Genomic DNA, 15605 nt, shown 5'->3' on the forward strand with positions numbered 1-15605 from the left:
CAAGGGTCATAGAGGGACCCTCGGCATCAGCAGCATTTAACTGTCCAGCAGCGCGTGGGATCCTGGCTTTCTGCAGGCCTACCTGTCCTTGCAGTGGCACACAGAGACAGGTGAATGGCCCACTGCACTCACAGACATTAGTATTTGCAGGGTGCCAACTACCAGCACAGGTTTCAGTTTCCTTAGCTGAGCGAGCCCGGGGGCTCCTGCGAAGCAGGGAGGATCAGTGATAATTCTGTGGATTGAGTGACATATTTACAATGCCCAAGCCTTTGAGGTTTTAAGGTATTTCGTTATCATCTAGGAATCTGTACTTCCAGGGAAGTTATATCATGAGGTCCTGTCATCAGCTGAGGGTACAGTAGGCTGGCTCGACAGACCTCACCCCTACTCCTCCTCACCGCTGCCTGTTCGGGCACCATCACCCTCTCCCCCTCAACCTTCTTCCCGCATCTGCTCTAAGCCTGCTGGCACCATATATAGAAAGGCCTCCACAACACAGCCCAGATTCCTCTCTGGTTGTTCACCAAACAGCCCTCTTACACCTGCACCTTTTGCCCTAGCCACAGCTGACAATTCGGAGGTTTTTAAACATACCATGCTACTGAACTCCTCCTGCCCATGTCTGTGTCTGATGCCTTCCTCATAGCTGCTGTCCTCAAGACACTCCTCCCCACTCCTACCCCATTCCTCCTCTTCAGGCAGAGGTCATCATCCTCTCCTTGGTTTACCACTAGAATGGAAACAAAGTCCTCCCCTGAAAGTGGTTCTCAATGTAACAGAGATGGATACCACCCCTATAGGGAGCATTTGGATATGTGTAGAAGAGGTTTTGGTCGCCACATGACTTGAGGGACATCACTAGCAGGGCAGGGGTAACCAAGGAGCTAAACATCTCACAACACAGGGGATTGTCCTGCATAACTAAAAACGTTCCTACATACAATGCCAATAGTGTCCCTACTGAGAAATGCTGCATAATGCTTAATATTCTACAGATCTCAGGACCCCTGGGTGGCGTTTGTCTTCGGCTCAGGTCATGATCCCAGGGTCCCAAGATCGAGTCCCACCTCGGGCTCCCCGTGGGGAGCCTGCTTCTCACTCTGCCTATGTCTCTGCCTTTCTCTGTGTGTGTCTCTCATAAATAAATGAATTCTTTAAAAATATATATACTACACATCTCCCTCAACTTATGTCCCAACAAACCCATCATAAATTGAAAATATCATTAAGTTGAAATGCATTTAATACATGTAACCAAGAGAGCATCACAGCTTAGCCTAGCTTACCCTAAGCGCATTCAAGAACACTTACATTAGCCCACAGTTGGGCAAAATCATCTTATACAAAGCCTATTTTATAGCAAAGTGTTGAATATCTCAAGTAATTTACTGAATATTCTTCTCAGAGTAAAAGCAGAATGGCTGAATGAGGACAGGACGGCTGCAAGTGTATCAGTCATCTACCTTCATGATCACACGGCTGCCTGGGAGCTGCAGCTCGCTGCTGCTGTTGTACTACGTATCACCAGGCCAGGAAGAGATCAAAATTCAAACTTCAAAGTACAGATTCTACTGAAAGCTCTTTCAAGGCATTGTCAAGCTGAAAAAACACGAATGAAACCATCCTAAGTTGGGGACCTTATGTAAATCATAGCCACTTATTTATGTGGCTGTCTCCCTATTGTAGCATGTGCTCCTTGAGGACAGAGACCCTTTTATTCACACTTGCATCCCTTTATGCATAGCACAAAGACCGGCAGATGGCACATACGCAATCAGTATGAATTAAGGCAGAAAATGACTGAGTACTACTAGAATGTGAACTCTAAGAGAATCAAACTTTGGGGTTTCTTAAAAGATTTTATTTATTTATTCATGAGAGACACAGACAGAGAGGCAGAGATACAGGCAGAGGGAGAAGCAGGCTACCCACGGGGAGCCTGATGCAGGACCCAATCCCAGGACCCCAGGATCACGCCCTGAGCTGAAGGCAGACGCTCAAACGCTGAGCCACCCAGGCATCTCGAGAATGAAACTTTGTTTAGCTCACTACTGCATACCTGGCACAACACAGGCACTCAATAAACAATGGATAAGTCAATGATAAATGAATGGATGTGAGGAAGTGAGCCAGGTGACTCACATCCAGATGTTGTCATTAAGACTCATACAGTTTGGTAGAAGAGAAAAAGATGTGTTCATACACAGCTTGGTGCAGAAGAGATTCGCCGGTGCCAGGAGAAAGGTCAGGGAAAGGGTACTGAGGGAGGAGTCATAGGGAAGGAATAGGTGCTATGAGCTGAAAGCATCCGAGCATGAGGTGATCTGGAAACACAGGTGGAATGTGGATGGTAGAGGCAGAGCATGACAATCTCAGGCAAAGAAAAAAGCGTAAGCAATGATACTCATCCAACTCACTGTTTAAATTATGGTTTATTATAATGAACACCTACTAGCACCAAGCATCAAGAATGCAAAACTGAACAACTCTCTACTCTTAGAATGTTCAAAATGCCCAGCAGCAAGCTCTAGGAAGGTATATAAATGTTAAATTGTTGGGAATATGGTTGGAAAGCTGAGTGGGAGGTAGTTTATGGAGCACCTTGGATCCTAACTAGTCAAAAGAAGTTAGACTGTAAGGCACACCTAACAGTCACAGAAGGTTTTTTGAGACGCAAAGCAGTGTGATTTAAGATCGGCTTTGGGGGATCCCTGGGTGGCTCAGCAGTTTGACACCTGCCTTTGGCCCAGGGAGTGATCCTGGAATCCCAGGATCAATTCCCACATCGGGCTCCCTGCATGGAGCCTGCTTCTCCCTCTGCCTGTGTCTTTGCCTCTCTCTCTCTCTCTCTCTCTCTCTCTCTCTCTCATAAATAAATAAAATCTTTAAAAAAAATAAGATCAGCTTTGGAAGACCTAGCTGGTAAAAATCTGTACAGTTAACAGAGAGGCAACAGACTAGAGGCAGGCAGGCTAACTAAGACAGTTCAGGTACTCACACAGGAGGCAGTAAGGCCTTGAGTGAAATACATGGGCCCAGGAGAAGGGGAAGAAAGAACTCTGATGAGTTGTATGGGTGATGAATTTGCAAGACTTGGCAGAAGGCTGCATAGGGCAAAATTAAAGCTATCACAAAGGGTTGGGGCTGGGGAGACAAAAGGGAAAATGAAGGAGGATCAGGACTGGAAAGGAAACCAACGGACTCAGTTTGTAACACACTGCATTTGAGGTAGCAAAAGCACATGCAGGGGGAGAGAGATAACAGGTGCCCCTAAGGTAGGTCTGAATGTCAGTCCCAGAAAAGATTTGGGGCCATCTCCATAGCGACGCTAATATATCAACATTATTGCCAACGTGTGATTAGTGGTCACTGTGTGACAGGCAATTATACCAAGTAATTAAAATGGTTGGGTTGTTTCTTCATTCACCCTTAGCAAACAATATAATGTGGTACTATTACTGCTTTCATGTTACACTTGAGACAACAGAAGCTCAGAGAAGGTAAGTAATTTACCCACAGTCGCATGGCTAATAAGCAGCTGAGTTGGGATGTGAACCTACAGGTACCCAAAGCAAAGGCAAAGCACCTACCACCAAGCTTCCTGTCTGGAATAGAAAAGATCACTCAAGTCTTAAGTTAGTCAAAATGACCAATGAGAAACACAAACTTAAAACAGACATCTGTTCCTGCCTGACATTAATTTTCATTCTCTCTCCTCGCAATAACCCCTGTATCTCTTTTCAACCTATTGGGCCAAGATTCAAATAACCGAGAATCCCCAGAACAGGTCCTACAGCAGGAATCTGGCAGGGCAGGAATCAACCATGAAGGTGGCTCAGTCAACTAAGTGTCCAACACTTGGTTTCGGCTCAGGTCATGATCTCGGGGTCCTGGGATTGAGCCCGGCAGCTCCCCACTCAGCAGGGAGTCTGCTTGAGGATTCCCCCTCTTCTTCTACCTCTCCCTCCACTCGCTTTCTCTTTTTCCCTCTCTCTCTCTCTAAAAAATAAATAAATCTAAAGAAAAAAAATCACCCACCATCTGCATGACATGAACTTTCAATTGTTTCTCTATAAGTGGTGAGCTATAGACTTGTCTATTGATACATAGGTAACTGCGCTTTTCACTGGGCCTGGCTGGTTGTATTGGAATAAGCAGTCAATCTTTAGATAAATACACACCTGAAACATTTGCATCTTCACTTCCATGGATGTCTTCCCAACCCAGCTAACATGGCCACTGAACTTAATGTCCTGTTCTGGGCTTAAGCTCGTCTTACACATATCTGCAAGACAGAAAATCAATCTGAGTTCAAATGACACCCAAAGCTATCTGTATTTCAATTGGAAAATTTCACTTGAAATTCTGACCAATTCCACCACATTTCCTTTTTTCTTTTTTACAGTCTTCAAAACTAAAAACAATTTTTTGACATATAAAAAAATTCATATGCCTTTTGGAAAACTATAGACAGTGCAAAGAATATAAAAAATAAAACTGGAATCATGAAAAACCCTTCCACTCAAAGATTATAATAAATATGTATCTTGGTACATAGCAGTCTAGAATTTTCATACATATATATACACATAAAAATTCCCATAAAAGGAAAAGATTTCCTCTAATTTCAATAATCTCCTATAGGGCAGTCCCGGTGGCACAGCGGTTTAGCGCCGCCTGCAGCCCGGGGCGTGATCTGGAGACCCTGGATCGAGTCCCACGTCAGGCTCTCTGCATGGAGCCTGCTTCTCCCTCTGCCTGTGTCTCTGCCTCTCTCTCTCTCTCTCTCTCTGCATCTCTATGAATAAATAAATAAAATCTTTAAAAAATAATCTCCTATAATTACTAAGAATGCTAATTATTCATAGAAAATAATATTGCTTACCAATCTTGTCCACCAGGGCTGTAACTATTGACAAAGGAGACATCTTAGCTGCATGAACTCTGGTGTGCATGTAGCAAATAAGAACTGTAAGGAAAGAGAAGAGAACCAAATGAAGGAAAAGCAAAATTATTTCCCAACATTTACAACCAACTCTCTGCAATTATCTGAAGACCCAACCCCCCAGATCCCACCAGCAGTCTTTTCTGATAACCAAAGACTTTTATATTTTATACATTGAAGATATTTGAGGATTCTCTAATCTGACCGCCCACTCAATTTTAGATTTGGTAAAGAAATCAAAGCTCAAAACCAGCAGGCGTCCTGTCACCACTACACAGAGACACACACAGTGCCTCAACTAGAAAAAGACTCCAGCCCATGAGTCTGACAGCACTGAAGATCTTCAGAAAAGAGAAACAAATCACAGGGACTCAGCAATCTATTTTCCTTGACTCTTCCTTAATCATAAAACAATTACTTAACTGAAGTCATTCCTCCTTCCCAAATAACAGATTTGACTCTTACACCACCTTGTGGCTATCTATATACTTTCCATATTTTAATCAGCTAAGCATGCAGCTAGCTATGCATCTTACAAATAACAAGTCATTTAAAGATGTATTATACTCCTGTGTTTAGAAGCCTCACTGCTTCTCCATGAGTCATTCAAACTTGTATCATCAGCCCTCGGGACCAGGGTCTGTACCCAATATTACTTAAGTGACAATAAATCCTTCCATCCATGCACCTGCTAAAGGATGCACTGGGGGAATGAGAGGCTAAAGGCAAGCAGGTCCATTTAAAAGTCTCTGTGGTAGCCATAAAATACATCACATGTGGCTAACCTATGGTAGCCACTTGAGGAAATGAAAGGATCAAGTTAAGAAGAAGGTGCACTTGACAGCATTTTAATAAACCCAGGTCTCTAGCTTGCCTGAGTAAAGATGGTACACCATTCACTGAAAAAGAAAATACAAGAAAGCACAATGGACTGTTTTCAACATGTTAAATTTGAAAAGCCTATAACATTTCCAAATGAAAATGTCTGGTAGGCAGGATGACAAATTGGTCTGGAACTAAGAAAAGCAGGACAGGAAATATAGCTTTCTAAAGATTCCACATACTGATAATAAGTGAAGAAATGACACTGAATGAGAGTATTTAGAGTATATAGACAAGCAAAAAAGGGTAGAAGACAAAACCCTGGGGATAACCAACATTCAAACAGTGCTGGACGCTAAAGAGGGCACGTCATGGAATGAGCACTTGGCGTTATAGAAGACTGATGAATCATTGATCTCTACCTCTGAAACCAAGAATATATTATACGTTAATTAATTGAATTTAATTAAAAAATTCTTCATAGATCACTAGACAAAGAGGAGCCTACACAAGAGACTGGGAAGGAAGAGTCAGAGAGGCAGGAAGAAATATCACCAAAGCATAAGGATGAGTTTAACAACATTGTAAACTTGGAAAAGCATCCATCAGAGGCACCTGGATAGCTCAGTCAGTTAAGTGTCTGCCTCCAGCTCAGGTCATGATCCCAGAGTCCCAGGATCGAGCCCCACATCCGACTCAGTGGGGAGCCTGCTTCTCCCTCTCCCTCTGCCTCTTCTCCCCAATAGTGTTCTCTATCTCAGATTTTAAAAATCTTTTTAAAAAGGAAAAGCATCTATTAGATCATGAAATAAAGGGGCTGATGGAGATCTTGGCAAGAGCAGTTCAATAGCAGGAGGAGGAGCAGAAGCCAGAACATATGAGATTTAGAGGTAAATAGGAGGTTAAGGTATAAAGGAAATAAGAGCAAATGACTTTTTTCAACTCGTTCCAGAAAGTTAGCTCTGAAGTGAGGGAGAAAGTTCAATAGTGTTGTGAGGGAAGGGTATTTTACCTACTTTTCATTATGAGATGGAAGAGCCTTTAACATGTTTGTAATAAGCTGAAGGAAATGTGAAGTTGAGAAAAGGCTTGAGATACTAACGAGAAAGCATAGGTGATAAGGCAAGTTCCTAGAAGAACTGGAAAGAACAGAATCAAGTGAACAGGTAAAATGGATGGCCATCAACAGGAGTCAATGAGGAAAAAACAGTGTAGTGGCAAGGGAGTTTGTGCATTTAGGGACACCTAAGTAAACCAAAGTCAAGAGTGTATGTGTGCGTGTGCGTTGTTTTTTTTTTTAAAAGGTCAGTAAGAATGTTTAACCAAGTTTATTTTTTAAAAGATTTTATTTCTTTATTTAAGAGAGAGAGAGAGTAAGCGAGCGAGAGAGAACATGAGTGGGGGTGGAGAGTGGCAGCAGGAGAGGGAGAAGCAGGCTCCTGGCTGAACAGGGAGCCTGATGCTGGGTTAGATCCTGGGACCCTGGGATCATGATTGGAGCCACCCAGGTGCCCCTAACCAAGTTTATTTAATCTTTTTTAAAAGATTTTTATTCATGAGAGACACACAGAAAGAGGCAGAGACACAGGCAGAGAGAGAAGCAGGCTCCCTGCAGGAAGCCCAATGTGGAACTCAATCCCAAGACCCTGGCATCATAACCTGAGCTGAAGGCAGATGCTCAACCACTGAGTCACACAGGCACCCCAGTTTATTTAATCTGAAGAAACACAAAGCTGGGTGTTAAGCCTAACAACTGACTTATGTCTATATTGTAGAAGTCATTAGAGCTAAGCCCTTTCCCAACAGTTCAGTCAAAAAGTCATTAGTAAGAGTAAGCAAGGTAGCCCAGAGTGGGATACTAAAGGCCAATTGGAATCAGGAGGACATAAAGAGAGGAGACAACAAGATAATGGCCCAGCATGTTGCAGACTGAGCAAAAGGAGGAGAGTGACCCTGCAGAGGGGGACGTGGTACAAATCCCAGTGAGATGAGGGGAGCATCCATGAGGGGACAGAGGTGGCAAAGATATGAAATTGGCTACATACAGAGGAAACTGAAGAAATAAGTATATGAATTTAGGATAATGGAATCAGCTGGAAAAGGGAATTACAAATATGAAAAGGGAAGAAGAAATGAATGAACTTGTGGTGCTGAACCAAAATTGGAACGGTCAGTGTGAACCCATTGTTTTCATCGATGGATAAACAGACAGACAGACATGTAAATGTATGTGCATAGATTCCCCAACTTGTCCACTGAAAGGGCACAGGAGCAGTGACACCCCAGCAGCAGTGACCACTCCCAGCACTGGTATCTTGGCTTCTAATTACCATTCTCCATCAGAAAGAACCAGAGCTCCTTGGAGATTTGGTTGATTTCAGGACTGAGGCAGGGAAAGTACAAATGAGCCTAGAACATCTTACTGTGTAAGAAAGCGAAGAAGTGTTCAAAGAATGATGGGGACCCATCAAAAAAACACAAGCCCACCTGAAGGGACTGGGACAGTCCCAGCACAATCTGAGCACCAGAAGAGATGACAGCAACATATTATAATCCATTCAATAAAAAAGGAATCCAGGCAGCCCGGGTGGCTCAGCGGTTTAGCGCCGCCTTCAGCCCAGGGCGTGATTCTGGAGACCTGGGATCCAGTCCCACATCGGGCGCCCTGCGTGGAGCCTGCTTCTCCCTCTGCCTGTGTCTGTCTGTCTGTCTCTCTCTCTCATGAATAAATAAATAAAATAAATTCAAAAAAAACAAAAATAAATAAAAAAGGAATCCTTGAGTCTATACTGATTTTAAAGTAATAAATTGGAGGTCTGATGAGAAATGGAATGTTTATAAGGTCTGCCTACAAGTTACTTATTAATTACAAAGGAGGAAAGAGTAAGTTTACAGTGAAGAAGCCTGGCAGACACCACCTTCATCAGGGGATTAAAGTTAACATTCCAGTAATGGGACAAATGAGAATTATGCACCAGTTGACGAGATGCAATGAGAACACATCATAATTTCTGTGATGTCCCTGCCAAAGATGTATGCCCCAAATCTAATCTTGGGGAAGTATCAAATAAAACCAAATTTAGAGAAAGTTCCAAAAAAGAACTGGCCTATAATCTTCAAAAGTATCAAGGTCATGAAAGAGAAACACCAAGGAGCTATTCCTGACACAACAACTAAATGCAACAAATGGACCAGTGGTGAAAGCTGAATGGGGTCTGAGGATTAAACAATCTAAAATATCAGGGTTAATTTCTTGATTCCAATGGTTGTATTGTGGTTATGGAGGAGAATGTCCTTGTTTGTAGGAAATTTTTTTAAAGATTTTATTTATTTATTCATGAGAGACACGGAGAGAGAGAGGCAGAGACATAGGCAGAGGGAGAAGCAGGCTCCATGCATGAGCCTGATGTGGGACTCGATCTGGGGACTCCAGGATCACGCCCTGAGCCGAAGGCAGCCACTTAACCACTGAGTCAGCCAGGCGTCCCGTTTGTAGGAAATATTAATGAAAACAATTGGGGATGATGTACATCACATTGGCAACATATTCTCTCACATGATTCAGAGAACAATTCTTTGTACTGTACTAGCAACTTTTCCATAAATTTAAGACTTTTTGAAAAGCTATTAGAAAGGATTAATGAGATTACAATTGTTAAACAGGAATCTACATTTTCAGGAAAAAATTATGACAATTCAGAAGTAAAAGAGGCCCTTCTTTTGCTCTTTTACAATATCCTCATCTGTGCAACTTGAAGAATTTAAAAGGCCCCCTCCAGCCAAAGAATTCAATGTATAGCTGTAAATATTTATTTAGAAATATTAAATACCAGTACCTCCTAAGCTGTCAAGGTCCTCAAGAATCCTGCCAAATCTGTGAAATAAAGAAAACTGATTAAATGAAAATCACAATGATCATCTCTTAAAAATGAAGAACATAGTTTGGGTGGATGAAAGGTTCTTAAGTTGAATGTGGTGATGGTTGCATGACTCTTACAAATATACTAAAAACCACAGAACTGCACACTTTACATAGCTGAATAGCATGGTGTGCGAATTACATATACATCTCAAAGTCATAGTAATGAAAGGAAATAAAATAAAAACAAACGACACAAACAAAAAGAGTGCTGTGTTACCTTATGGTGTTTTGAACAGTCAAATACTTCTCTCGTAATTCAGGCTGACTACCCAAAGGCAAGAGAACCTCAATATAACTGTCTTTCATTCTCCTGGGTGGTAGTCCTTCCTGCGACTTAGCCAAAAAACTCTGAAGTAATTTTCTTTCCTCCATTGCTTTCATATGGTCTCTGAGAAGAAAGGATGAAAGCTTCATGAATGAAACACAGAGGCAGTGCTATCCCACATGCCAGTGACAATCAGGCAAGTTAGACCCCATCAAAGGAGGAATATGAAGGTCTGGACCTACCTCATTTTCTCTTCCTTCCCTCCCTCCCCACCTGCCTCTCAGTGTAATTAAAATTTTTCTATTAAAATGCCTTGCGGGGCGCCTGGGTAGCTCAGGTGGTTAAGCATCTGCCTTCAGCTCAGGTCACAATCCCAGGATCAAGCCCCACATCAGCTCCCTGCTCAGAGGGGAGTCTGCTTCTCCCTCTCCCTCTGCCCATCCCCCTCCCACCTTGTTCATGCTTGCTCTGTCACTCTCTCAAATAAATAAATAAAATCTTTTTAAATAAATAAATAAATAAATAAATAAATAAATAAATAAAATGCCTTGCACTTGTAGATTTAAAAAAAAACATACTTATAAGTGATATAGATATACCCAAACAAACCATATGTTCACCCTCATCAAAAAGTATATTAAAAAATAGAATATCTGACATCAAATTAAAAATGTAGTGATGGATACAAACACATCTATGGGCTAAAGAAAGTCGCCACTGAACTCCATATTTCCATCTCTCACCTTGACAATTCTTGCATTCTCTGTATGTACCCTAGCTCTCTGTCTCTCTCTCTGCCTTCAATTTTAGGAAAGAGAGACAGAGGACGAAAAATGGAGTATATCCAAAAGAAGTATGGAAGGCAGAGCAAAAGGTAAAGAGGAGGAGATCTTGAGGCGAACTTGGAAAGGAGATGGGACGGGAAGAAGAAGATGAGATGATTAAAGTGCAAGAGAAGAGAGAGAGGGACACTTAGGTGGCTCAGCGGTTTAGCGCTGCCTTCGGCTCAGGGCGTGATCCCAGGATCTGGGATCAAGTCCTGAATCAGGGTCCTTGTGGGGAGCCTGTTTCTCCTTCTGCCTATGTCTCTGCCTTTCTCTGTGTGTCTCTCATGAATAAATAAATAAAATCTTTAAAAAAAAAAAGAAGAAGAGAGAGACAAGGGGATAAGAAACTAAAATGTTGACATCATTAATTCAGATGTCTAAGCTTCACTTGCAAAGTATTATTGTCAAAAAGGTTTAGCTTAATATAGGGGGTAGAGGAACAAGTTAAATGGTACCAGGTAAATCCTAAATATGGAACATTCTACATGACAAATAGCTTGGCCTCTTTAAAGTCAAGCTGGTAAGAGAAAAAAAACAGGGAGGAGAATGGTCTGCTATTCTAGATTAGAGGAGACCAAAGAGTCTTAAACACTAAAGGCAATATACAATCTTTTATTGGATCTTGGTATTTTTGTAAAAAGCTGTAAGAAACATTTGGGAAACAGTTGAGAAATTCTGAATAGATGAGTAATATAATATTAGGGGATTATTGTCAATTTCATCATGTAACAGAATATCTTGTTTGTTAGATACACAATTGCAGATTTTGTTATAAAAGAGAATATATTTATTTATTGGAGATATATGCTGAAGCCGCATAATACCTATAATTCACTAAGAAATAGTCAAGCCAATATATGCAAATTGGCAAATCTGGAAAAACCTCAATATCCAATCAAGATGGTAGGGACATAGGTATTCACTTTTTCTACTTTTCGGCAAATTGAAAATTTTCATATAAGCCGTTAAAAAGAAGTCATTAGATAATTTCTATACCAATAATAGATTATTGTATGCCTAATAATTGCTTTTTTAAAAAATCTCATTTTAGTCTCAAAATTCAGTGCACCAAGAAGGATATTACCCTATTTCACAGGGGGGAAATACTGAGAGACCGGGTTAACTGGGAACTGCTGTTAGCAAGAAGCAATAAAGGAATCAAGCTGCACAAAAAAGAAAAAACAAGAAACTTGGGTTTGAGTCCCAAACTCTGATACTCAATCTTTCAATCTTGAGTTTCAGTTTCATCATAGGTAAAAAAAAAAAAAAAAAGATAAGAATATATGCCATAAGCATGTCACAAGTTTTATTGAGAACCAGTGAGGTAATATACCTGAATATATTTCAAAAAATACAGAGTAGGTGTAAATCACATTTTATGACAACAATGCACCAAATGATGAGTATGATGGCATGTTGGTCTTCTTCAAGTAAAAAACCCATTTCCAAACACAGGGCCCCCTCCATCCCTACAATGAGACAATCAGCTGAGCCTAAATACAGCCTAGCATAAGGGATGAAAGAATGAAGGACCACAAAGCATGCTTACCTCCAGTTTGTGGATACTCCTACTATCTCCCGCAACTTATCACGAACTGAAAGAAAAATAGAGGTCACTCCAAGAAACCAAGAAGTATCGGAAATGGATTATGGCAATGAGTTCAAGAACCATGAAAAGCAATTCATGCACTCAAAAGCTTTATTTTTTTTCAAAAGCTTTAAAGATCCATTAATTTCCATTTAATGCCACAACAGAGAGCTCAGGGAAGAGATCAAGCCTCTGCTTCCTAAAACCTCCAAACAATTATTGTCTCCTTAGTGTAGAAAAGAATACTATTGTGCCAATCACTGGGATTTGCACACACAAACAAAAAAGGGTAACTTCAATTATTCATCAGGTGGGGCAGAATCAGAGTCCGTAGGAGTGTCCTTATGATGGAGATATCATGACCAAAAACATCACCTAGCTTTTTATAGGCAGTAGTAAATCAGATTACTTAGTGCAGGGACTAACACTGATATCCAAGTATCATTCTAACTGATTTCTCATATATTTATACTACCCTGATTGTTAGAAAAGTTTAAGCCACAAAAAAGCAGCAAAGATGTAAATCAAGGAAAAGCAAAGAAAGTAATTTAATTTTAGTTAATGCTCAAAAAGTGCAAGAATAAATTAATGCAAAAAAATTAAGCACTTAAGAAAAAGTTGATACTAATTACCACACACACCGTGATTCACATGTATAGGTGAACATGCTATATGGATAAAGGGAAAACAAATTAGATAACCAGTAGAAATTCAAGACTAAAAAATAAATCTATAGAATTTCACAGAATACTGAGTTCATTTTTTTCTAGCATTTATATAGGATTTAGAAAATATATATTCCAGTTTATAAGAAATTAACTACAGAAATCCTTGGTCCTTCAATAACTAATGGATCAAAATGAAATATGGTTAGAGAAACATGCATTTTAATGAAAAACAGTTGATTTTTCTATCAAACAGTTGTTACACATAATAAATTTGGTACAAACTATAATTACAACTAAATCATAGGGGTGCCTGGGTGGCTCTGTCAGTTAAGTGTTCCACTCCTGGTTTCAGCTCAGGTCATGATCTCAGGGTTGTGAGATCGAGCTCTGCATCAGTCTTTGCGCTCAGCGTGGAGTCCGCTTGTGATTCTCTCCCTCTCCCTCTGCCCCTCCCCCTAATTGCTCACCCTCTCTCTAAAATAAAATAAATAAGTAAAATCTTAAAAAAAAAACTAGATCATAAAGAACTGCAAAATCTACAGGGATACGTCATTTTATTGCACTTCATCTTACTGTGCTTCCGAGGTATGCCTCTAGTAACCACTAGTATATTGGACTTATTTCTTATCTTTATTCCCTCCTGAGTTCCTTGAATAAAAGAAAGGACATAAAGTACACAAAATGGTATACTCACTGATACTTGCTGATGTAAAATGATTATTACTAGTTTATTCAGTGTAAGAAGAAAGATGGGTACTGATGGCCAAGAAAAAAGTAGAAATTGTAGTTACGCATATATAATACATGTGTACCTTTTCAAGAAACCACAATTTTAATTATAATGCATACTCTCAAATTGATATAAACATCTATAATTTGCATATCAGGCTAGTAACTGAAATTAATTTCAACTAAGCATGGATTAACAGCATGTCTCTAACAAAACTATAGATTAGGAGCATTTAGTTGCTACAAATGAAGGGCCCACCTTTTATCCAGCAGGTGTCTTTGTTCATGCTTTCCCCTTTAGTACCAATACAAAGAAGATGTAAATCATTTAACTTGAAAGAGCTCCATCTCCCAGGCTCCGAAGCTCAAATTCTGAAAGTGGTTTCTACCCAAAGCTGATCTTTTTTTTTAAGATTTTATTTATTTATTCAGGAGAAACACAGAGAGAGAGAGGCAGAGACATGGGCAGAGGGAGAAGCAGGCTCCCCACAGGGAGCCTGATGTAGGACTCGATCCCAGGACTCCGGGATCACACCCTGAGCTGAACGCAGATGCTCAACCGCTGAGCCACCCAGGCGTCCCTTTACCAATCATTTTATAAATGAAAAGTTTATAAAAGATCCACCTGTAGTGTGTCTCATGTGCCTAAACTATCTATCTATGTGCCTCCCAAGTAAGACAGGGTTTTTCACCACGTGGGCCCAAAAGATAAACACTCATGCTTGCCTTCATGCATATGGAAGACTCTCTGTTTCTCTGGATTCTGGAATCCTTGAGTCAGTCCTCTGCCAGGAATAAGCAGCTCCTTGTTCAAGGTACAAAGCCTACGAAACAAGATAAGACACACTAGAGTAGGTTCCATGGCTTCTTGGAAACCTCAAAGATTGGCCTCTTCCCCCAGAACACTTGGCCATCACACATCCTCAGTATACGCTTTCTTGTAAAGGTCTGTACCTGTTTCTCCAGTGTATATTTGCATACGAGGTTATTCTATAAATCATCTTTCCAACTAGAGTAAACATTTCATGAGAGCAGAGACCAATTAGCTAACAATCTACAAAATAAATAAAAGATATCAACCAGATTTAATGGATTTACTCTTGCTTTTTTTATTAGCTTCAGAAGCCCAGAATCAATCTGGTAAACTACTGAGTAAATTAATTACAAACATTTATTATTAATTATGAACACTTATTTTGTTCTTTATTATCACGCCATAAGTTAAAGCCAATTATATCAATTTGCAAATAGAATTAACCATTTCCAGACTCAAAGACTGGGGCAGAAATTTCCTAATCCCCAAACAAAATAAAAGCTATTTACCCAAATGTGCCCAGCCTAGTCTGCCAAAATAAGTTGGTTTAGCTTACTGTTTAAATGTTGACTCCTAATCACTCACTATTGTATCAGGAATAACACATATATAATATCAGAAACTGACAAAGCAATCTACTGATGGCACAGCTGAAGAAAACACAGCACTGAAGAGGTTAAGAACCCCAAATACTGTTACTCATACTAGTTCAAGTTATTAGTATTTACTAATACTATCTTACTATCTTACTATCTCATGCTGGGACAAGTGAGGACTAACTCCCTCATCCCCCCCAAAAAAAAGTTTCTTCATCTGTAAAATGGGGTAGTTATAGTAACTATCCTATAGGACTGTCATAAGAAGAAAGAAGTTCACATACACACATGTACTCATGAATGCACATGCAGGCAAGTTGCTTTTTTCACAATCTCAGGCTACTTCCCTTTTATACATGAGGCACTGAGGTGGAGGGAGCAGAAGAATGGTTTAATCACTACTTGACACCTCAGTACCTCAGGTAT

At 40.4% G+C, this 15605-nt stretch overlaps 1 protein-coding gene across 6 annotated transcripts in view; it reads right to left on the reverse strand.

Moving 5' to 3' along the window:
* The window catches only part of ACOT9 (acyl-CoA thioesterase 9), an 89871-nt gene that overhangs the window by 30802 nt on the left and 43464 nt on the right, over positions 1 to 15605 (reverse strand). For 3 of the 6 annotated variants that reach the window (XR_007409476.1, XR_007409475.1, XM_025438648.3), the window contains 7 exons: positions 14496 to 14593; positions 13005 to 13040; positions 12334 to 12379; positions 9910 to 10080; positions 9607 to 9644; positions 4889 to 4972; positions 4185 to 4288 (listed from right to left, as the gene is read on the reverse strand). Coding sequence is in view for 4 of the 6 variants with exons in the window: in XM_025438648.3 (XP_025294433.1) it covers positions 4185 to 4288; positions 4889 to 4972; positions 9607 to 9644; positions 9910 to 10080; positions 12334 to 12379; positions 13005 to 13040; positions 14496 to 14593 (577 nt within the window). In the remaining 2 variants the exon portion in view is untranslated. Of the gene's footprint in view, positions 1 to 4184; positions 4289 to 4888; positions 4973 to 9606; positions 9645 to 9909; positions 10081 to 12333; positions 12380 to 13004; positions 13041 to 14495; positions 14594 to 15605 lie in introns of those variants that run through there. The other 3 variants (XM_035711937.2, XM_025438655.3, XM_025438660.3) reach the window with 2 other exon arrangements.

The sequence above is a fragment of the Canis lupus genome, chromosome X (assembly GCF_003254725.2).
Source record: "Canis lupus dingo isolate Sandy chromosome X, ASM325472v2, whole genome shotgun sequence".
In the NCBI taxonomy this organism is placed as follows: Eukaryota; Metazoa; Chordata; class Mammalia; order Carnivora; family Canidae; genus Canis; species Canis lupus.